This window comes from Podarcis erhardii (assembly GCF_964252035.2).
Source record: "Podarcis erhardii genome assembly, chromosome: 3".
Lineage (NCBI taxonomy): Eukaryota > Metazoa > Chordata > Lepidosauria > Squamata > Lacertidae > Podarcis > Podarcis erhardii.
The window spans coordinates 92,947,850-92,971,337 of NC_138507.1; the positions used below are offsets into that span (position 1 = coordinate 92,947,850).

General features: G+C 39.4%; 1 protein-coding gene across 12 annotated transcripts in view; it reads right to left on the reverse strand.

The window, feature by feature from the left end:
* DNAH14 (dynein axonemal heavy chain 14) overlaps window positions 1-23,488 on the reverse strand; it is a 137,439-nt gene that overhangs the window by 27,855 nt on the left and 86,096 nt on the right. For all 12 annotated transcript variants that reach the window (XR_014155488.1, XR_014155489.1, XM_081857761.1 and 9 more), the window contains 14 exons: window positions 21,835-21,924; window positions 20,850-21,047; window positions 18,811-18,972; window positions 16,374-16,562; window positions 15,565-15,743; window positions 11,423-11,531; window positions 10,958-11,083; window positions 9,726-9,820; window positions 9,001-9,160; window positions 5,309-5,440; window positions 3,804-3,899; window positions 1,765-1,905; window positions 931-1,146; window positions 240-467 (listed from right to left, as the gene is read on the reverse strand). Coding sequence is in view for 10 of the 12 variants with exons in the window: in XM_081857761.1 (XP_081713887.1) it covers window positions 240-467; window positions 931-1,146; window positions 1,765-1,905; window positions 3,804-3,899; window positions 5,309-5,440; window positions 9,001-9,160; window positions 9,726-9,820; window positions 10,958-11,083; window positions 11,423-11,531; window positions 15,565-15,743; window positions 16,374-16,562; window positions 18,811-18,972; window positions 20,850-21,047; window positions 21,835-21,924 (2,121 nt within the window). In the remaining 2 variants the exon portion in view is untranslated. The remainder of the gene's footprint in view (window positions 1-239; window positions 468-930; window positions 1,147-1,764; window positions 1,906-3,803; window positions 3,900-5,308; window positions 5,441-9,000; window positions 9,161-9,725; window positions 9,821-10,957; window positions 11,084-11,422; window positions 11,532-15,564; window positions 15,744-16,373; window positions 16,563-18,810; window positions 18,973-20,849; window positions 21,048-21,834; window positions 21,925-23,488) is intronic.

Here is a 23,488-nt window from a genome sequence, read left to right on the forward strand (position 1 = left end):
TCACTGATGGCTATGTGGCTCAACCAGTGGTTGTTAACCTCTGCCAGATGTCCCATTTTCAAGCTGAGCCCATGTCAACAGTTTGTCAGTTTCCACCATCAATGCCTTTGAATAGGATCCTTGTTGATTGGCATAGTAAATATAAGCTTGTATATAGCATTGCTCAGGAATTCTAAGACACGCCCCCCGACCAGTTTATATAACAGTTGAGTGATCAGAATCAGTGGAAGCTGAACTACCTGTAGTAGGACTGATTCACCAAGACGCATAGAGTTTTCAAGTGTTCTAAAATAATGAGCATCCGTAACACGAATTTGGCGTAGTTTACCACTCATTTGACTTATCCATTTGTACGCTTGTCTTTCTGGATCAATTAGCAAAGGATAACGTTGTCCATACATAATATGTATAGCATTTTCTGTAGAGTACTGGTCAAGTGGCAAGCCTGCATTTTGCCACTTGCGAACCTGTAAATCATCAATTTTTAATACTTAAAGACTATTATCAACAATAATATTTGTTCCACAAATGATTTGAGTGATTCTGAATAATAACAAAAGAAGTATGATCGCTTGAATAAATCCCAGAAGATAATATAAATGGCAGAGGCATACTTTGGTATTTCAAATTTCAAGGTCACACTGTGTGATACCAAAATTTGACGCCCCCCGCCTCTTGTCTTCAATTCTGTGTATGCACTATGTTATAATTGTGAAGATCAGCTTGGCATCCAATTGGGGGGGGGGGGGGCTGGTTGCACTGCCCTAAATCTACCTCTGCAAATGGGGCCTTTACCTAGTTAATTAGGTAGTGCCTCAGCCAGCAAAATTAGACTCTCTAAAAAAACACCCCACTCTCCTAAGAAGTCTTTTAATTTAAATTTCAAATAAAACCTTGGAAATGTCATTCCCTCTGCCCATGCATTATTACCTCATTTTTTTCTGTCATGCAATTTACTAGCGAATAATTTGGAGATACTAGAATATTGTTTTCTTTGCAGAGTTTCAGACAGTCATTCACTAGTTGCTGACGATATGATGCTGATAATACTCCACTATAGGCAACACACGCTGCTGAAACAAAGGCATCACCCACGATTCCCTGCAACCTTTGATCAAAATTATTAACAGATTCTTTCCAGCGTGCCTAGGATATATATAAAAAAAAATTAGGGCCAAATATCACTGAGTACTGAACAAACTAGTTTGTTTAGAAAGTATAGCACTTGCAACATAATAAACATATGACTTGTCAGTACGCAGCACATATTATAAATGATTTCGTAACAATATTTACACTTGTGTAGATATTTATGTTGGGAGTATAAGAAATAGTTTAGTGCTGTGGTATTTGTGAAAAATGCTCTCATTCTACATTTGAAGGTACATAAATAAGCAGTAATTTTTTTTAGCGATTCTTCTCAGCTTACTATTTTAGAATAGTAATGATTTTTCTTTCTCTGAAATTTATCAATAGCTCAGTGAACAATATACAGTACCTTGACACCTGAAAACAACCCTACAGTAGATGGTTAAATGCCTAACGACTTCATTACTCTTCCCCCTTTATCCTAGGGCTGTGGTGTGTGGCAATGCTGGTGGAAACAGCTAGCCTCTGATGGCAAACACAGAGTATACTTCTCCACAAGAATATGGGAGGTTATATGATATGGAAAAGGACCAACAGAAAAGACAGTCTAAGACAAGTAAACAATGAAGCCTAATTTTAATTAGAGTCAAACATTAGAGCAGAAAGAAGTAATACCATTTCATCCTTCAGAGCTGTGCTTAACACAGATGCACAGTGTAAACGGCGTGTTGTTTGATCTTTTCTAGCTGCTAGCATTTCTTGCTCAGCAATACTTTCTCCAAACCTTCTTTCTAAATTTTGCTGATGTTCTTCAATCTGAGGAGTTAGAAATTAAAGGAAAACGTACTATAGTGGCATATATTGCTGCTATAGATCATACTTTTTCTTTCTAGCTCTTTCTTTCAAAACTTACATGAGGTTCTCAGTGGGTTCCTAACAAGGTACTAGACAAGACAGCAGCTACTTGCCTTCAAGTCTGCTATAATTGGGTCTATACATTAAGACAGGTTGCTTATCTGTAACTGTTGTAACAGACACGTGCAATCATAGTTGTGGGTTCTGTGCAGAGCAATGCTGGGAGCTTTCTAATGCTAAGTGAAATAGTTTGAAGCCCATTCCCAACCCCCTGTAAGCATGAACAAAGGAGCATAGCTCCAGTCTTTCTGGTTACAGTGGGGTGGGAGAGCTGGGGGGGGGGAATCACATCTGGCAACCAATGCACCACTTTGGTTTCAGATAGTCCATGGGTAGATAAGTCTAAAAAGCCCAGGACACAAACTTTCACAGCCCTCTAGCAGCTATGGTGGCTCATTTACCAGAAGTAATTTATGTCCCGGGCTTTTTAGACTCATCTATGTACTAGGGACGTGGGCCTAGGGCTTGCTGATCGGAAGGTCAGCGGTTCAAATCCCTGAGACGGGCTGAGCTCGGTCCCAGCTCCTGCCAACCTAGCAGTTCAAAAGCATGTCAACGTGCAATTAGATAAATAGGTACCGCTCCTGCAGGAAGGTAAACGGCGTTTCCAGGCACTGCTCTGGTTTCACCAGAAGTGGCTTAGTCATGCTGGCCACATGACCCGGAAAAACTGTCTGCGGACAAACGTCAGCTCCCTTGGCCAGTAAAGCAAGATGAGCGCCGCAACCCCAGAGTCGTTCGGGACTGGACAACTGTCAGGGGTCCTTTACCTTTTCACCTATGTACTATCTGAAACCAAAGTGGCACATTGGTTGCCAGATGTGAAATACTTTGGCATTATTTTCAGCTCTCCCACCCCACTATTAGTTCCTAACAATTCACTGCAGCAGCTATAAAGGAAGCACCAGAGTAAGAGCAGGTCAAATGCAACACCTGGCACAGAGAAAGAGAATGGTGTCATGTTTCCTCACTGCAGTTCCTTCTCAAAGTCAGTGAAATGCATGGATGGGAAGAGGTAGATGGGTTGAACTAAGCACTGATAATTCAAGGAAGGGCACATGATAAAAATTCAAAAAAATCCAAAGCACCATAAGATACCATGCCTGCCTCAGATACATTTGAAGAGAGACACTATATATAAATTATTGATGGTGATTATGATTAGCAGTAGTACTGTAGCAAATTTGTAGGACGACACAGAGATCACAGAGGAGAACAAACACAACATTGTTTCCCATTCTACTTATCTGCAATTTTCTCTGCTTGTTATCAAACAAGCTGATTATTTATTATTCCTGGTTTCTACTATTTCACCCCCTATAATACATTTCAATCTTATTTTCTTAAACGTTTTGGTATCCTTGCTAAGAAAAAAGAATTTTAAGATTTATATGTAAAAAGTGAATTATTTATTTAATACCCATACGTGAACATATCATGGGCGGGGGAATGGGTCCTAGGAAAGCTGCTCTCTTCATACAATCATTATTCATACCCACACTCCAGTCTCCAGGTGGCCTTTGACTTCACTTATTTCACACCCTTTAGGGAAGACTGAACCTAGAGCAGATCATTCTAGATGCTCATTCCTAGGCTAGATGTATCTCTGGAAAATATCCCTTGTTGCCCTCTCACTCTGCTCCTGCTGAAATACTTTTAAACAAATAAGTAGACAGATTTTTGCCTCCATAAGATTTTTTAAAATAAAACAATATACCCCAAACTGAGACAGACACAAACTTTATGTTATTTAACAAGCAATTTAATTCTATAGTATATAACAAGTAGAATTCTTTTACCAGCACTAAACTTCTTTGTTTATCAGTCAATTTTTCATGTGCAAGTTTTAGTAGCTCCTCTGCTTCAGCTACCTTCAATTGTTTTGGCTCTACAAACTATATAAGAAGATATATTTATAATTCAGCTTGAAGGAAGGAATATGGCTATACAGAACTCACTGGACAAACAGAAAAAATATTTATGTACAATACGCATATGCAAATTACACATTTTGCTTCATATGATTTCATTGAAAACAAAGTTCTTTCCTCACTTTCTTATGTTTTGGCACACTTACTGATAATGTGCCATCATTACATTTCATGCTCATCTGTCCCCACCAGCTCATGATACATTGCAGACCTGACAAAATGCATAACGCAATGACTTCCTAAATTGGAGAAATTTATCTAATAGTTGCAGTGGAGACTTGGGTATGTGGGCTAGGGGATGGAGGCTCAACATAGGGATGTTTTTTCTCTGTGGCCATCCCACGTTCAGCATAAACTGTGTTATTATCTCACATGTGCTTATAAGCAAAGTTGTAATAGAATGCACCAACACACACTTCCTTACACCTAGCCGGCTAGAATAACCATAAGTAGGACTCTGGAGAAAATGTGGCTTTTGGTGTACTTATGAGAATGGCTGTGGAGGACATAAAATAATCTATCCCCAGAGCTCAGAACATGGTGTCTGTTTCTCATCACATGGTGAGGATCTATAGTTCCCAGTTATTTTTTTGAAAAAAGAAGATACTAGTAGCCCACATAGCAGAACATCCCTATTTTCATCGGAGAAATGTTGGAGGGTATGTGCGTGCATGCAAAGGCATTTCCATACTATACTTTATTCTCTTCTCCTGTACTAATACAGTGGTGCCCCGCAAGACGAATGCCTCACAAGACGGAAAACCCGCTAGACGAAAGGGTTTTCCGTTTTGGAGGTGCTTCGCAAAATGAATTTCCTATGGGCTTCGCAAGATGAAAATGTCTTGCGAGTTCCTGCGGGGGTTTTTCCCTTCCCCCCCTTTTTCTAAGCCGCTAAGCCGCTTATCAGCTGATCCGCTAAGCCGCTTATCAGCTGATCTGCTAAGCCGCTAATAGCGCTAATCCGCTAAGCGGCTAATGGGCTTGCTTCGCAAGACGAAAAAACCGCAAGACGAAGAGACTCGCGGAACGGATTCTTTTCGTCTTGCGAGGCACCACTGTAGTCTAAATTCCCCTCTGCACTGATTTGTATACATTGTAGAATATGCATATTTATACATGCAGGAGAGAAGGCAGATTGTGGCCTGTATAATTAGAAAGTTAACGTTCAAAAGGATACAGTAGTTTTGTTTTTTAACTCCTCAAATAATTTTGGCTGAAATACATTTGCAAAACTGAGCACAAATTCCTGTTTAATTAATTCTATTTAGAATACCTCCCAGCATATACAAAATGTATTTTAAAAAGTTTTTCTTATGAGGATATTATTTTAACAACTTTTTATGATTATTCAGAAACAGTAGCTGTAAAGATACCTTTTTTACAAGGTGATAGTGATCTAAAGCTAAAACCCATTGGCACATGGAGCAGCAGGCAACAGACACAAGTCCTACTTTTAAGGGGTTGAAATCAGGCATCCTTACATATTTCTTCAACTGCAGAAGCACCTAAAATGAACACAGACCAGTTGTTAAAACCAATGACTTAAAACAATAAAAGAGAGAGACTCAGCTATACAGCTGCAAATAAAACGTTTTAAGTGTGTTTTAAGTGCAATATACAATGTGACACTAGGTGGCAATGCTGAGCCTTATGGAAAATGCTTTTAAAAAATACAGTGCGTAGCAAATAGGAGCAGGGATGTCATCAAATATTATAGGATGGAGGTGAAATTGTCTAACAGCTCTGGAGGAGCTTTAAAAAGAAACAATTTCAAAAAAAATTGCCAGGACATTATTTGCTGACCAGTTTTGGTCAGTCCTGCTTTCATATTTTACCCAAATGAGTGACTACAACATTTAATTATTTAATGTATTTCTACCCTGCCTTCCTTCCTGCCAACCTAGAAGTTTGAAAGCATGTCAAAGTGCAAGTAGATAAATAGGTACCGCTCCGGCGGGAAGGTAAACGGCATTTCCGTGTGCTGCTCTGGTTCGCCAGAAGCGGCTTAGTCATGCTGGCCACATGACCAGCTGTGCACTGGCTCCCTCGGCCAATAAAGCGAGATGAGCGCCGCAACCCCAGTGTCAGTCACGACTGGACCTAATGGGCAGGAGTCCCTTTACCTTTACCCTGCCTTCCAGGGCAAGCCCCTACAAGGTAGCATACAATAAAATATTAAAACCTAAACAATGGACAAATCATGTAATGAACATAAATAGGTAAAGGTAAAGGGACCCCTGACCATGAGATCCAGTCGTGCCCGACTCTAGGGTTGCGGCGCACATCTCGCTTTATTGGCCGAGGGAGCCGGCGTACTGCTTCTGGGTCATGTGGCCAGCATGACTAAGTCGCTTCTGGCGAACCAGAGCAGCGCACGGAAACGCCGTTTACCTTCCCGCCAGAGCGGTACCTATTTATCTACTTGCACTTTGACATGCTTTCGAACTGCTAGGAAGCAGGGCAGGCACCTCTTGCACCTGAATTGTTTCAGCTGGCTATTATAGAAACAGCTGTTTTGTATTTTTTGCTGTAAACTGCCCTGAAATCTTTGGATGAAGGGTGGTATACAAATTCAATAAATAAGAATAATAGTAAAGGTAAAGGTAAAGGGACCCCTGACCATTAGGTCCAGTCGTGACCGACTCTGGGGTTGTGGCACTAATCTTGCTTTATTGGCCGAGGGAGCCGGCGTACAGCTTCTGGGTCATGTGGTCAGCATGACTAAGCCACTTCTGGCGAACCAGAGCAGTGCACGGAAATGCCATTTACCTTCCCACCGGAGCGGTACCTATTTATCTACTTGCACTGGCGTGCTTTCAAACTGCTAGGTTGACAGGAGCAGGGACCGAGCAACAGGAGCTCACCCCGTCGCGGGGATTCGAACCGCCAACCTTCTGATCGGCAAGTCCTAGGCTCTGTTGTTTAACCCACAGCGCCACTCACGTCCACTATGTAATGATCATAGTACCAGATAAAACTCATATTTGGGGAGTGAGGGAGGGGGGAATCATTACATCCAAGACCAGATAACTTAATGACTTTGACAGCTGATATGTCAACAAATATTAAGTTACTTATGCTTACCAAAATCAGGTGAATACATAAGACTACATGAACTCAGGACTGGAGAGCTAATACATCCTATTATCCCACATCATTCCACACACTGGAAACAGTGTGAGATTTGCCCCTTTGTTCCTTTATAAATATACAAAGAAGAGTGAGTATGCCATATAAGACACAGAGGAGTAGGATGCCATAATTTGTAGCACAGAACGGGGGAGTATTTTTTTGGAATACAATACCATTTCTTCAGGCCAATTTTTAAAAACAAAAGCAGACTTTTCCAGCTGTCTTGGTTCAACTGGAATTCTAGGCATGTCTTGTGTGTGTGATTTGGCTTTGTTCAGAGAATGACAGCATCAATGCAGTAATCAGGGATGGCCACAATGGTGCAAACCAGTGCTAATCCAAGAAAGGGTGTCACACACAGGAGGCTGTAACCGCTAATTGCTCTCTCAGAGCACCTATAATTCAGCTAAAACAAATCCTTTGAGTAATCCTTTAGCAAATCAAGTGTCCATTTTACATTTTTTAAATAGGTTCACATTCACCCCTTTTCAACCTGTAGAGCAAGAGCTCTTTACGAAAGTAAAACTTAAGTGGTTGTACAGGAAACTATGTTATTTTTATATATATATATAAATATTTATTAAAGTTTTTGAATACAAATGCACAAATAATAAACAACCTTACTTATATCATAACGTGGTTTCATCACTTCTTTGGACTCCCTCACGTCTCCCGCTCCCATTTACATTGTTAAAAGGTTTTTCCAAGCAAATTATCAACTTGTTTAGGATCTTATATCCACTCATTTAAATATAATCTAGCAATTCTCCAAAAAATTTATGTTTTCTTTAATCTCACTTATCATCAAATTCAAATCTAATTTAGTGGTGGCCAATTTTTTATAATCTAGCATACAGGAAACTATGTTAGTATGACTCAGGCTAACCCAGGAAATTTATGAGGTGTGCCTTTTGTTATATAATGGCATTCATATCCAGTCCAAACATTTTGTGAAAAGCCTTTTTAGTTTTATGCTGAGGTTTGCCTATCATTTCCCCCTCAAACTAGTAGCATTTATTAATTCCAATTTTTTCAGCTTTTTGAAACCACTCCAGAAGGCTGCTCCACACTACTTTAGATATGTTATCCAACTGAATAACCATGGGAGATGATTTCTCATTCTTTTGGAAGTTAAAGACTTTAACTTGATTCCTTCCATGCTTTTCTGCCACCACCACCCATACCCTTTGCCTCTGAACCAAGCTTGTTAATTTCCTCGGGATTAATGAGGAATTCTCTACTGAGAGGCCATTGTCTTTCTAAAAGGGGAAGGTTTTTCTATTCTTAAACCAGGCTAAGTGGGTTCAATGGAACCCAAATTAAAAGAGAAAAGAGGGAAACTTAAAGGAGGAGAATCACCTCAACTTTTCAGAAGTAATAGGGATCTCATTGTTACAAGAGATGACAACTTATTGTCCCAATTCATTTAGGGGCATTGAACCCCTGTCTCTCACAACAACCCATAAGTAATTGCACCTGGCTCTTGGATATAGACTTCTACCCATTTGTGAGTCTTCCACCATGTCAGTGAACATCCAACTTTGCCTCCCCAATTTACTATCAGACAGGGCAAACTTGGGATATTAACTCTAGATAGTTTCAAATTCCTGTTTTTTCCTAACTTCATTCTTTTTAGCTCTCACAAAACCAAGACAGCCAGTACTTTGCAAGAGAACTTCCCCTTTCCTGATCGTTTCTCTTTCTTTGTAGCTTAAGATGCATTCACAGAAGGTGACCCTATACTTATAGCCTTCTCATTTCCTATTTCTGAAATGGTAACTAAGTAAACAGACCAGGAGAATAAGAGAATTGCAGTATTAGTTTGAAATGTGCATTAAAATGACGTAGCTTATTGTTTAAGGTAATCTATCTGAAAATTCTTAGGTATACAATAGAAGAAACAAAAATAATATACACTGCATCCTTCTTTTACCTTTTCTGGTAAATTATCTTTGTCAAGATTAACCAATCTCTTTAGGAACCCAGGATCTGCAAGCAGTAATTTTGCTGTTGTCCAGTTAGGTTTCTTTTGAAGAAGAACACAAACTGCATTCATAACAGTAAGTACAAGTGGAGGAGGGCGAGCATACACTCTGTGCGATACAGAAGAAAAGTCAACTGAACAAAATGCACTAAATACCTTTTTTTGTCAAGAAGGCCCCCAACAACTTTAGTTAGAGCCAGACTACTGGACGGTGGCTTATCCTGCCTCATGAATATAGTGTGATTAACATACAGCAACATTTCACATGAAAAATCTTAACACTGGAAAATACTTTGGATAGTGTTCAAAATATTTATAATTTCATGTCAGAAAGGGAACTATTGTGACTAATGACTATTGAGACATAGTAACAAAAATGAAGAAACTAGAGATAATTTGCACATTTATTTACATAAGTAAAACATTTTAAAGTTGGTTGACAGCATTCTTCACTTCTTTTCCCTTAAAAGATATTTAAACCATGCCTACTTTAAATTACCACAGTAGTAGCAATGCTTACCTAAACCATAATGAATGAAGATGAACAGAAAAATGCTTTGAATGCAGCAAATATGGGGCCACTGGATTTGTTGCCTTATCCAGCATGATCTGAAAACTGTACTGATTTTTAACCAAAATCAAAAGCAGACTACAAACATGAGCAATACACTTACCTAACTTCTGCAATGTGGTTTTTGTCAAGTGCATCAAGAGCAGCGACAGCTTTTTCCAAAGTTGGCATTACAGCATTGAGCTCATCTGTTGCTTGCTATATATATATAAAAAGAAAAGTTAGACTTTGATGTTTTCTTTGACAGTGTATAGCTGTACAAATGCTGTTTTGTTTTCTATTCTCTGGGTATGTGCTCATTTTTATAATATTTGTTTCAAGCCATCTACAGCTGAAGATGGGATTTACATATCCTAGAACCTGCAAAATTTGGGATGGAATCAGAAATTGTACTGGCTCCCATAGTCAACATCAACTATGTTATATAACAGATTTTTGTTCCTGCCCCGGGAGCATTGTCATTTTATTGGAGAGCTCAGTATGTCTGTCATTTGTCAAGAAGCCTATTCCACTGCCTGTTCTGCTCATTACTGATAGCGCGGCAAATTTGCAGCCTGCAGGCTGAAAGAGATACAGGGACCATGTCATACCCTACGTCATCACACACATTTCGTACCTGGTGTAGGCAAATGTCAGTGCCCTACTTAAGAGCCAGACACCTGCTCCCCTGCCCTCTTCTCTCCACGGTAGCACCTGCCCTCTTTGGTCTCTCAGTGTGATTTATTTGGTTGCTTCAGGACTTTTGGGCCTATCTAATCTTCACTTCGTAGGTCAGGCCTTTTTGCCTACTCTACACTGAATAGCTGGTTGGGGACACTTGATAGCCTGCCATGTTGTTCCATAGGTTGATCTGGCTTTCAGGTGAGTCACATTGACGGGTGGTTAGGTACGGGCAGAGGACAGTTATGTTTCAGCCTGGTGATGCTTTTTAGGAACCTTTCAAGGGGCTGGTCTGGTCCTGAGGCTTACTCTCTGGGCACTGGGGAAAGATAGGGGCCACCCCTGAGGCCAACCTGCCTCATCTACCTGGAATCAGGCTGCAGGGTGATGGTGATGCAGTAAGGATTCCCTGCTCTTCTATATGGTATGAGCTGGGAAAGGTGGTAGGCGGAACAGCCATTTCCCCCTTCCTGCAGGCAGGGGCTGGATTGCCTAGTGGCTGCAATCTGTTAGTTTGAAGTCTTCAAGAGTTTTTCTTATGTTTAACCTTAAAATAAAGTAGCCTTAGTTCAACTCCAGCCCGTGTGTCTGTCTCTTTATTCTGCCATCTTGTCGCAAGCTGCAAATACCCAGCATGGTACAATAAAAATGAAAAACAATTGTAATATGATATACCTGGGCATATTCTTCCACAGTCTGTGTTTCTGCAGCCATAATTTCTTCATCCTGTTTAACAATAGCTCGAACTTGCTCCACAACTAATGCATCTTTGTGAAGCTTTTCCACAAGTTCCTCTATTTCCTGGTAGGAGAGATCCATTTCTCAGTCAATTAAATTTATTGCAGAATATCTTAATCAATAATTAATCTAGTATTTTGGCTGTTTTATGAACTACTCAGCAAGTCCTTAATGTGATGGCAAAGATGACATGAACAGTAAGTACATAAGGACCTTGCTGCTGGATCAGGGCAAAACATTCTTCTGTTCTAGCAGTAGTGTCAAGTCACATGCACCTGAAAGACTTGTAGGCATGGTGTGATATTGATAGCTATCTCCTGTTGCTTGTGCTACCACCTGGTAATCAAAGGAACACCACCTTTCAGCAGGACAACAACAAAGCAGATTTGAATGAAATTTTACCTTTGATTTTTTCTCTATTTGAGGACCAAGGACAAGTAACTCATTTTGCATAACTGTAATCTGTGAGGTTGCTTCTAGTATTTTGGTCAGACCAGAATGATAGCAAGTTCTAAAATTAAAAATAGTTAAAATCCAATCACAGTCTGGTCTGTTCTGTTACATATATTGAAATAGTAGTATATTATGTTTGCTTGCATGACAATAGCATTTTGCAAGGCACTGTAAATCTGTGGGCTCCCAGAGAGACTATTGTAGCAGCTTTGCTCCTCTTCGGTTCATTTTGCTGCTGCACTGAAATAGGAACAAGGTTTGATTAAATGAGAAAATTACAGATCAAGAAATAGAGAGCGCCATTCAGGACATGCAGCTGGGAAAATCACCAGGACCAGATGGACTAACTGCGAGATACTATAAAGCACTGAAGGATTGGTTAATACAACCATTGAAAGAAGTTTGCAATCAAATTTTGGAAGGGAAAAAGGCTCCCGAATCGTGGAAGGAAGCATTCATCTCACTTATACCGAAGACAGAAACTGAGAAACATCAAGTTAAGAATTACCGCCCTATATCACTCTTGAATGTGGATTATAAAATTTTTGCAGACATTTTAGCAAAAAGATTCAAAAAAGTTTTGTTAGAGGAGATTCACAGGGACCAAACTGGCTTTCTACCAGGCAGGCAATTGTCAGACAATGTGAGGAATATTATAGACATTTTAGAACTTCTGGAAACTGACATAAATAGAAAAGCTGTTTTGATTTTTGTGGATGCAGAGAAAGCCTTTGACAACATTTGTTGGAGCTTTATGAAGAGGAATCTCCAAGGGATGGGGGTAGGCAAAAACTTTGAAAATGGTATAAGTGCAATTTACTCTGAGCAAAAGGCCAAACTAATTGTAAATGGTATGGTTATGGACGAAATTCCAATAGAGAAAGGGACACGACAGGGATGCCCAATTTCCCCTCTATTGTTTATATCGGTACTGGAGGTTTTCCTAAATATGATTAGAAGAGACCAGCTGGTTAAAGGTATACAGGTCGGAACTAAACATTATAAGTTAAGAGCATTTGCAGATGATCTAGTCTTGACATTACAACAGCCAGAAACCAGTACAAAAAGAGTTTTGGAACTTATTGAAATATTTGGTCAGGTAGCAGGTTTTAAATTAAATAAACATAAGACAAAGGTGTTGGAAAAAAATCTCACGGTGGGGGAAAAAGATAGTTTTCAAAGAGAAACTGGTTTGGAAATTACTAAAAAGGTAAAATATCTGGGGGTGAATTTAACATCTAAGAATGTGAACCTATTTAAAGACAATTATGAGAAATGCTGGGCCGAAGTGAAGAAAGATTTCGATATATGGTCAAGATTGAGACTTTCCTTGTTAGGCCGAATTGCTGTTATCAAGATGAATGTATTGCCGAGATTGTTATTTCTGTTCCAGACATTGCAAATTTTAGATAAGATGGACTGTTTCAAGAAGTGGCAGAAAGATATATCTAAATTTGTCTGGCAGGGCAAAAAACCCAGAATAAAATTTAAGATTTTGACTGATGCAAAGGATAGAGGGGGCTTTGCCCTGCCGGACTTAAAACTTTATTATGAAGCAGCGGCTTTTTGCTGGCTGAAACCATGGCTACTTCTTGAGAATACAGACATTCTGGACCTGGAAGGTTATGATAATAGTTTTGGTTGGCATGCATATTTATGGTATGACAAGGTAAAGGTACATAGAAATTTTAAAAACCATATTGTTAGGAAAGCATTGTATAATGTATGGAATCGATATAAAGATTTGCTTGAAAGTAAAACCCCCAGGTGGTTGTCACCAATGGAAGCCAAGGCGGTAAAAAGACTGAACATGGATACAGAGTGGCCAAAATATTCTATAATATGATGGTGAAAAGTTGAAACTACAGAGTTTTGAGAAATTGAAACCTAAAGTTCGAGATTGGTTACATTATTTCCAGATCAATGAAACTTTTAAGCAGGACAGAAAACTAGGATTTCAGAAGGAGAGGTCAAAGTTAGAAACAGAATTGCTAGAACCCAATACCAAGAATTTGTCTAGAATGTATAATCTGCTGCTAAAATGGAATACACAGGATGAAACGGTTAAATCAGCTATGATTAAGTGGGCACAGGATATTGGTCATGATATTATGTTTGCTGACTGGGAGCAGTTATGGACCACAGGTATTAAATTTACGGCATGCAGTGCCCTGAAAGAGAACATAATGAAAATGATCTATAGGTGGTACATGACTCCAGTCAAGCTTGCAAAGATATATCATTTGCCCAATAACAATTGTTGGAAGTGCAATGAATGTGAAGGAACTTTTTATCACCTTTGGTGGACCTGCCCAAAGATTAAGGCCTACTGGGAAATGATCTATAATGAAATTAAGAAAATCCTTAAGTGGACATTTGTAAAGAAACCGGAGGCTTTTCTCCTGGGCATGGTCGGCCAATTGGTACCAAAGAAAGATAGGACCTTTTTTATGTATGCAACAACAGCAGCAAGAATCCTTTTGGCGAAGTATTGGAAGACTAAAGAATTACCTACTCTGGAAGAATGGCAGACCAAGGTGACTGAATTTATGGGATTGGCAGAGATGACCGGCAGAATTCGTGACCAGAAGAAAGAGACAGTGGAGGAGGACTGGAAAAAATTTAAAATCTATCTTAAAAATTGTTGTAAAATTTCGGAATGTTAAGATGTCAAGGGATTGGATACAAAGAATTACAGCTATAAATTGAAATTTATAAAATAGAATTTTTTTAAAGAGAATTAAATATAAAAATGGGATGAAGAATTGCTAAAAATTTTTAAAATTTGGATGCAGGGAAGGGGAGGTTTGGGGAAGTCGTGTTATGTTTATTTGTTTTTTGTTTATGTGGTAAAATCAATAAAAATTATTTTTAAAAAAAAAATGAAATAGGAACAAGGTTTGTTAAAGGTAAAGGTAAAGGTACCCCTGCCCATACGGGCCAGTCGTGTCCGACTCTAGGGTTGTGCGCCCATCTCACTTAAGAGGCCGGGGGCCAGCACTGTCCGGAGACACTTCCGGGTCACGTGGCCAGTGTGACGAAGCTGCTCTGGCGAGCCAGCACCAGCGCAGCGCACGGAAACGCCGTTTACCTTCCCGCTAGAAAGCGGTACCTATTTATCTACTTGCACTTAAGGGTGCTTTCGAACTGCTAGGTGGGCAGGAGCTGGGACCGAATGATGGGAGCTCACCCCACCGTGGGGATTCGAACCGCCGACCATACGATCGGCAAGTCCTAGGCGCTGAGGTTTTACCCACAGCGCCACCCGTGTCCCTGTTCACAGTTATAGGTCATGGTTATTGAGAAGAGGGCTCAACCACAAGTCCCAGTTAGGATGACATGCTAAACCAAACTTTGATTAAGCGCAGAATTTGCAGTAAAAAGGATCATGGAGGAACAAAGAGGCTGTGAGCTCCTCTCTGGGAGCCAGCACATTCATATGGTTTTGCCATGCCACATTTGGGCTTACTGTGTTGTGCAAACCAGATAATTGTAAATTAATCTGCATCTCCTGAGCTAACTGACAGTTATAAGCCTCTGAACTATTGGAACAGTTATGTATGCATAGGGTTATGCCGAATCTGACAATTTCTGTTTCTTTCTGTTTCTTATTTTTCCAGTCTTCAGTTATCCACATTTCTACATCACTTTGGAATTTTTTATTTAAAAGTCCTCATGAAAATTCATCAGCATTTTGGTGCATAATTCTCCAAACATATATATTTTCTATACAATGTTGCTTAATATCCATGTTTATGTACACAATTTCCCCTAATATAATGCATTTTGTATCTTATTTTCATCAGCATATGCATTTCTATGTACATTTTACTCTAGCATATACATTTTTGGGCACATTGCTTAGGTGGAGATATTGCATTGCAAAATTTGTACAGAAGCGCGGGTTTTGAAGGGTGGCTACATTTTGGTTCACATATTGTTACTGAAAGTGCAAATTAAATAGGCTTACCTTTAAACTGAGCTGACTAAATTTATTATCAATCCCTGCCTATGGATAAGGTCCATCCTAAGTCAGGGAGGCTGGATGGTCTGCCATTTCAAAGCTAAGGCTGTGTTGTATTGTTTCATACCTGTCACTCATAATTTTCTCTTTCATTGACTTCAGTATGGTTGAAAAGGTGTTTATGAACTGTAGATAACTATTGGGAGTGATGTAGTAATGCCTTTTAGTTTCCTTCAAGTACTTTTCGGTTATGATAGATACATTTTTATGAATATTAACACATATCTGAACAAGCACACTTAAGTTCTGGAAAGAAACACAAAAAGGAAAAGAATATATATTTATATCACATTTCTGTTTAAGGACATTTTCTTTGTAGTGTATTATGATAAATGATAAAACATGTATTCCTTACGTGACTGCTGTTCTGTACTTGCCTCTTTAGGTAACCAAACTAATGGGATGTGCACATAACATAACTTTGAATATTGCAGCACTCTGATTAAAGGCATTCCTGCTCCTCCCCCAGTTAATCCTATTCAAGCAAACATCAGAGATGAAGCCGGTATTCTTCTAGACAACATCGTGGATATAGACAACAAAAGAAGGGACATCTTACTTACCATTTTAATTCACCTCAAGTTATAGTTATAGATGCCCTCCATATGTTTTAGACTACAACTCCCATCATCCCTAACCATTGGTTATGCTCTTGGACTGATGATGATTGTGGTGTAAAACATCTGGAGGGCTCCACATTGACTACTCCTGCTTTAAAACCTTGTCCTGAATTTACAAAAACAGATTAGAATAATATATGCAAAGTTTGAATTTGTACCAAATGCTTATTGAAAATCAACATGACCTCACCAGTGAGAACTATAACAAAATATGAAATTACAGTTTACCACATGTTAAAATGTACAAATACGCTACCTGATTCTGAAATGTGTTGTCCTGTTTAAAGTAACTTTGTGCAACATGGCAAAGGGCTTCTTCAGGCCAAGTGTCATACCAGTCAACTGTACAGCAATTAATAGTGGCAGGATATGTCCGACAACGCTGACGGAAGGTCAGTCCGGCATAACTTGTTGTCAAAACAATATGAAGATTGCTACGTACTTTCTGAAAAAGATTTAATCATTTGTGGAAAACTTCACCCATATATATCATTTTTCAAAATTATGCATGCAGGAATGTTTAGATTGTCATATTAGTGGTCAATCAAATGCACACATGCTAATTTCCTCCCCCCCCCCCTTTTATCAAGAGAGATTCACATATATATTCCTCTTAATTTACATTAATGGTATACTATTACCTCCTATTTATTATTTATAGCTAAAAAGTCTGTCATATACTTTGAAAGTTATACCTTCCCTCCCTCAGCAGCTTAATGTTAAACAGCATGAAGAACAAGGTAGGACCCCATGGAGCTCTCAAAAACATGACGTTGAGAAGCAGTCCCCCAGCATTGCCTTTCTGGGGCCTACTTTTTAGCTAAAACTAAATGGAGCCCTCAAGTCCCATTTATTGTAGATGGTACAGAAGAATGCCACAGTCAATGGTTCAGCAAAAGCAAGAGTAATCCTTGCCTAGTTACTGACATAGATAAGGTGATCAAGGCCATTTCAGGCCTGAACCCAGATTGTAAGGGATCCAAGCAATCAGCATCAACCAAGAAAGTTGAGACACCATTACTTATTTAAGCCTCTTGCTCAGGGGTCCTCAAACTACGGTCCGCAGGCCGGATCTGGCCCGCCAGGGTCCTAAATCCTGCCTGCCCGGCCATTGCAGAACCCGTCGCGAAACTGTTGAGGAGGAGACTCAAGCAGCAGCAGCTCTGCTCAAGAAGCGATGCCTGGTTTACCTCAGCACGCGGGGACTGACTGAGCGGGCAGTTGCCCCCCAATCAAGTAAATAAATAAATAAGAAAACTTAAGTAACTGACCATTTGCTTCACAGATAACTTGGTTCTGCCCCCCCCCCCCGAACCTAAAGCCTGCTCCCCTTAACACAAATCCTGGCTACACCCATGTCCTGGACCTTGCATTAAATGTGTCAAATATAAGTGATTTTATCAGCAAAGTATTTAACAAATCAGTCACAGCAGGCCATCCTTCAGATTCAGTTGTGAAGTTTGGGAAATGGACTGGGATCTCTGTACTTCCTGAAGCCTGCATTTCCTGCCTATGGATATTATATGGCAGTATTTATCCTTCTGGTGTACTATTTTTTAAGGGAGAACTAATGATCCCTTCACTACTTAAAACAGCTCTACTGGCTGCCACTGAGTCAATGCAGTGGAAGAGCAAGATGTTTTGCCACAGAGTAGGCTCTAAAGTGTATTAAGCAAGACTCCTTCAGTCTTACAGGATGTTTGAGCTCTGGCCAATGGGAGAGGGCCCACAGAATGATTGTGCCTTCAATAATTTGTTCAATGTTTGATGCTGTCGGACAGGATCTTGTGAAGGATTCTAAATCCTCCAACCAGACCATGCATGTTCATGCACAGGATGAAGTAGAACAAGCCACCCGGACTAAGGTCCCAACAGTAGACTGCCCAGTTTCTGTTCTTTAATCTCGTAATCTTCTTCCTGAAGCTGTCATTAATGGCGATGGTTGAAACCCCCAAATAAATAACAGGGACAGCAAGTAACAAAAATGGTAAATATGAAATAAAGGGGTTGGGAAAGTAAGCCGGAACAAAAATGAAGAAGCCAAACAGCAGAAGAAAACGAAAGGCAGTTTTTCGTTTTGTTTTTTTGGAAAAGAAGGAAAGCAGTAAGAGCATCAAAGCCAGAATTGAATTAAAAGGCAAGAGAGTGGCTTTTCAGATCTTTGACAGAACCTCTGAATGAGATAGCAGGGAAATCCATTGCAGGCATCTGGAAACCAATTGGATCTATTTTTTTCAGAATGGCTATTGCATTTCCCTTCCATCTTTTTTTTTTTTTTTTGTTCCACCACTCCAACATTCATCCAGCATTTTGTGCCCACTGAGCATTTTCACTGAGTTGTTCTCAAATTCCTCCCCCTCACTTAGAAAGAAATGGGCTTCATTCCTTCCCCCATTCACTTTTTTGTGGGGAAGTACGTGTCCAATAAGCTTAGTGATACCTCAGTCACTTGTGGATGGTGATGTTTTAGCTACAAAAAGATCCACTCAGAGAATGAGTTGCATATAGGACTTCAAAATGATACATGCAACATAAATCGAATTTTAAATACAAAACCATTTGGGTCTGGCATTGTTTCCACTAAATTAAATATGACAATAGTGCTCCGAAAGGTTTGCATACATGAAGCTGAGGTAAATGTGTTAAAACACATTCTCTCCAGTATGTTTGTACTGATATATTTAAAATGTTACCTGTAAGAAAAATGAGTAGATATCATCGATTGTGTTAGAGTACTTAGTCTTTTCAGCAACAGATACAAGTGGTACCATGATGTTATCCAGCTCATCCTTCTCAAATAAATTGGGCACTTGTCCTGATTTCAGGATACAACTCAGGTCCTCTAAAAATGCCTCCTATAAAAAAAAATGATATTAATTAGCAATCTGTTCAGGGCTAGTTAGTTTGCCAAATAACTAAGACAGCCTTCACCAACAACATGCCCTCCAGATGTTTTGGGCTACAACTCCCATCATCTCTATCTGCTGTATTGTTTTTAACACTCGATTGGGAGCCGCCCAGAGTGGCTGGGGAAACTCAGCCAGATGGGCAGGGTATAAATAATAAATTATTATTATTATTAGTAGTAGTAGTAGTAGTAGTAGTAGTAGTAGTAGTATTGTTATTATTAATACCTAGCAGAGCCATGTGGCTGCAAGAGATGGGAATTGTAGTCCAAAACATCCAGAGGTCATGCTGAAGTTTCCAAACCATCTTCAGAGTCAGCCCCATATATAATTCCCTGCATTATATGTAATCTTGTGACCAGAGGATAGACGGCAGAAGTTAGGCTATCCCTGCCCATATAGGAGTGCAGCTGGGTCACCAGCTGAAGCTGATGGGTTCAAGCCACTGAGGCCACCTGAGTTTCAAATGACAGCAATGTATCCAGAAGTACACTCAAGCTGTGCACCCACTCCTTCAGCCAAAAAAATCTCATTTCAATCAATGTTAACAGGTGTACCTACTATTAAAGCACCAATCTGAAAATTTTGGTTTCTCTTTAGTTCCCCCCTGCCTTACATTGTTTTCTATATTTCCACATCATTTTGTGATTTTTGAGGGGGGGATTCATGATAATTCATCAGCATTTTAGTATAGATTCCTAATATACACATATTTGTATTCAATTTGGTTTATCATAGAGGTTTTTGCAAAGCTATTTTCCCCAATGTATTGGATGTGTTTGTTATTTCACTATATTTCTCATATATGCATTTCTACACACACTTTGCCCCAGTATATGCATTTTTGTACACCTTACCTGGTTGGAGAATTGCATTGCAAAATTCGGAGAAATGTGAATTTTAAAGGATGGCAGTGTCTTTCCATTTGTGTATTGTTTTGGAACGTGTAAATTAGTTAGATAGGTTCACCTTTAAATTTGAACCAAATTCTATTTGTCCCCCAGCCCTAATTTTGACTAGATTGAGCCTCATTTACCCTTATCTTGTCAGTTACTGGGAAAAGTCACACATGAATTAAAATGAAAGGAGAAAAATAGATGGATGTCATCTTTGCTATATTGATACTTCCAAGCCTCATATTCCTGAATGTCCAAAGCTAGCTGTTTCATGCAGATGTTAAAATGCATGAAAAATAAGGAGTCCTTAAAGAAAACAACTCTCATAGGAAATAATGGTTCTCTCCCAGGTCCACCTTTTGAAAACTTCCTACAAGGAAAGAGTGAAACCACTGCAAAGCAATGCCCACACCCCCAATCCTAACAAGTGCTCTAGAAGGGTTCCATGAACAGTGGTATATGAAATGGATTTAGATAATGTGATATTTGACATTGTATAAGCGTACTTCCCCTGGTGCAACAGGACTTCCCTGTCCTTGCACTCTCCCTGCACGCACATACCAAAATCTGCTCTGGAGGGAGTCCCTCACAAATCATCACCTACTCAACGCTCTTAGTTAGGAATGCGAGATTAGAAAAAGGCCTCCTGTTATTTGTAACAAAGGCAGACATGGGTCAAGTGGCCACAGAGCAGAGCAAAGCATGCCAAGCACTTGGTCCAAATCCTTTTGTATCAACAAGCAAAACTCGTCCAGCACAACATGACAACACTATCTAACGGAAGAAATTGTGATGTGAGCCAAATATTCAGGTAAAGCAATATGGAAACTACCTAAATATACTATGATTAGGAAATGGACAATCATAACAAGTGTGCAATAAACTTTATGCATATATTCCAAGTCCAATACATATATTAGAAAGGATTACCTGAATAATATCAGATTCTGTGATGAGAAAAACAGTCCTCCTGCCTTCCACACCTGCCTGCTTACAAACTTCTTTCAGATCTTCTCTAAAATTTCCATAGGTGTAATTACGGGAAATAGATAGCCTGTAGAGGCTGCATGCAGATAAGTAACAGGCTAAGGATGCACAGGTTACCTTCCCAGTTCCACCATGACCAACCTGCAGGGGAGGAAAACAGTCTAACTTGAAACCAGAAAAGTTGGCTCCGTTAAATCAAACTTGTGGAAATCATAGGATCTGAGTAGGTTTTTAGGATGTGCATGGTGAATTTAGAGAAAACAAAAATAAATGGAAACCAAAGTAAATAAAAAGCCAGCAAATATTTGTCACAGCATTTGCCAAAGGCACCTTGATGAAACTAAGTAGAGCTCATCAGTGGCTGAATTAAGACATCCTGGGAATCTGATGCATATGATCTTGAGTACCTTGATGGAATAAATGTGGGGTATAAATGTAACAAAATAAATGAATAAAACAAAATAATTCAGAAGCCTCACTAGATTAAAAGTGATTTAATGCTATGTTTGTGCATAGAAATGAAGCCTTAGGCTTAGGCTATGTAATTAAACCCTCAGCAATGCAAAGTTTTCTATACTATCTATATGATCCAACCAAAGTCTATCAAATCCAGAGTTTTAATCCCACAGTGGCCAACCACGTGTGTGAGGAAGGCTCATAAGCAGGATATGAGCAAAATGGCACTCCTGTTTGTAATTCCTTGCAACTGGTATTCAAAGGTATATTGCTGCATCTCAGATACTGGAGGAAATATAATCCTTCTGCTCATAAAAGCAATGATTTAAGAGAAAAAGGAATAAAAATGCACTAGTATAAGTTTAAAGAAAATGTTTATTTTGATTTGCCATACTAATTATGAATTGAAATAAGTGTCACTGGAATTTTACATATTGTAATTAAAAATAAAACTATAAGCATTTTTTCTTACCAATGTCATGTGACTACCATCTTGTCGAAAAATTCTTGCTGCCCTTGTTATATGTTGTATTGCTTCTTTAAAAAATACTATGGAAATACCCTAAGAAAACAAGGAGCATAAATTTTAAACATGTTGCTATAGTCATACTTCTACATACAGTGGTACCTCGCAAGACGAATGCCTCGCAAAACGAAAAACGCGCAAGACGAAAGAGTTTTCCCTTTTTTTGAGTCGTTCCGCAAGACGAATTTCCCTATGGGCTTGCTTCGCAAGACGAAACGTCTTGCGAGTTCTTGCGAGTTTGTTTCCTTTTTCTTAAAGCCGCTAAGCCGTTAAAAGCCGTCAAGCCGCTAAGCCGTTAATAGCCGCTAAGCCGCTAATAGCTGTGCTTCGCAAGACGAAAAAAACCTCAAGACGAAGAGACTCGTGGAACGGATTAATTTCGTCTTGCGAGGCACCACTGTATACTTATAAGGATCTTATTCTATTCATAATTATTAAGCATCAGGCATAGGCTTATTGGACACCTGCAAAGCTCCTGGCTCTGCTCCTTCTCTTCCTTGCTGTCACTGTGGCATGCAGCAATCGCAAAACAAAAGAACCCCCCAACAAAAAAAGTATACACTTCCATGATTACACATATAACTTGCAAATTTGCCTGCACATCTAAACAAGGTAATGTGCAAGCCTCGCAACATGCAATGGCCCCAGAATAGTCTATGCAAATGAAGTGGGGATAAACATAAGTTTTCCAGATGGGGATTTAAAATACAAATCAAGTGTGCAGTGAACAGCCATTTCATGAAAATGCCTGTGCAAATGTTACCTTTGTGAAATGAATTATTCCTATTTCTAATCTGTACCTTTGCTCTCTGGTAGGGGTATTGGAGAATTATGACAAAAATGGAATTGGGAGTAGATATTGCCCATTTCTTTTATTCATCCCATGGAAATCAATAATAATCAATCCAGTGAGCAATATTCACCAGTGCTGCTTTCAGTCCATACATAACCACCATAATAATATTAATTATTAATTATTAATGTCGTTATTATTATTCTCCGCCCATCTGGCTGGGTTTTCCCACTCTGGGCAGTGTACAACACATAAAAAATTGCAAAACATTAGACATTAAAAATTTCTCGATACAGGGTTGCCTTCAGATGTCTTCTAAAAGTCAGGTGGTTGTTTATTTCCTTGACATCTGATGGGAGGGCGTTCCACAGGGTGGGCGCCACTACCGAGATGGCCCTCTGCCTGATTACGATTATCTTTTCCACCATTTTCGCTGTGTTTCATTTGCATCAAAATGAATGGTGTAGAATAATGTAATCACAATACAGTATAATGTACATAATTTCTATCATTATGTAAATTCATTAAGTTACATAATTTCATCATGGCAGACAGGGAGACAAATGTCATTTTTGGCAAAAGGCCAACTGAAGCAAAGCAGAAACAGTGCTGCATGCGATGAATACAGAGTGGAAGTAAAAAGACCTTCTTACAGCCCCCTATTCTCTGGTTACATCTGTACTCATGCAGACCCAATGGAGGTCTACAGATGGAGGAAGACTGGGAACATATGAGTACAAGCCCCATTCCTTGTTACTTATCTGCATCAGGAGTAGGAATAATACCTGAAACAGAGAAATGGATAAA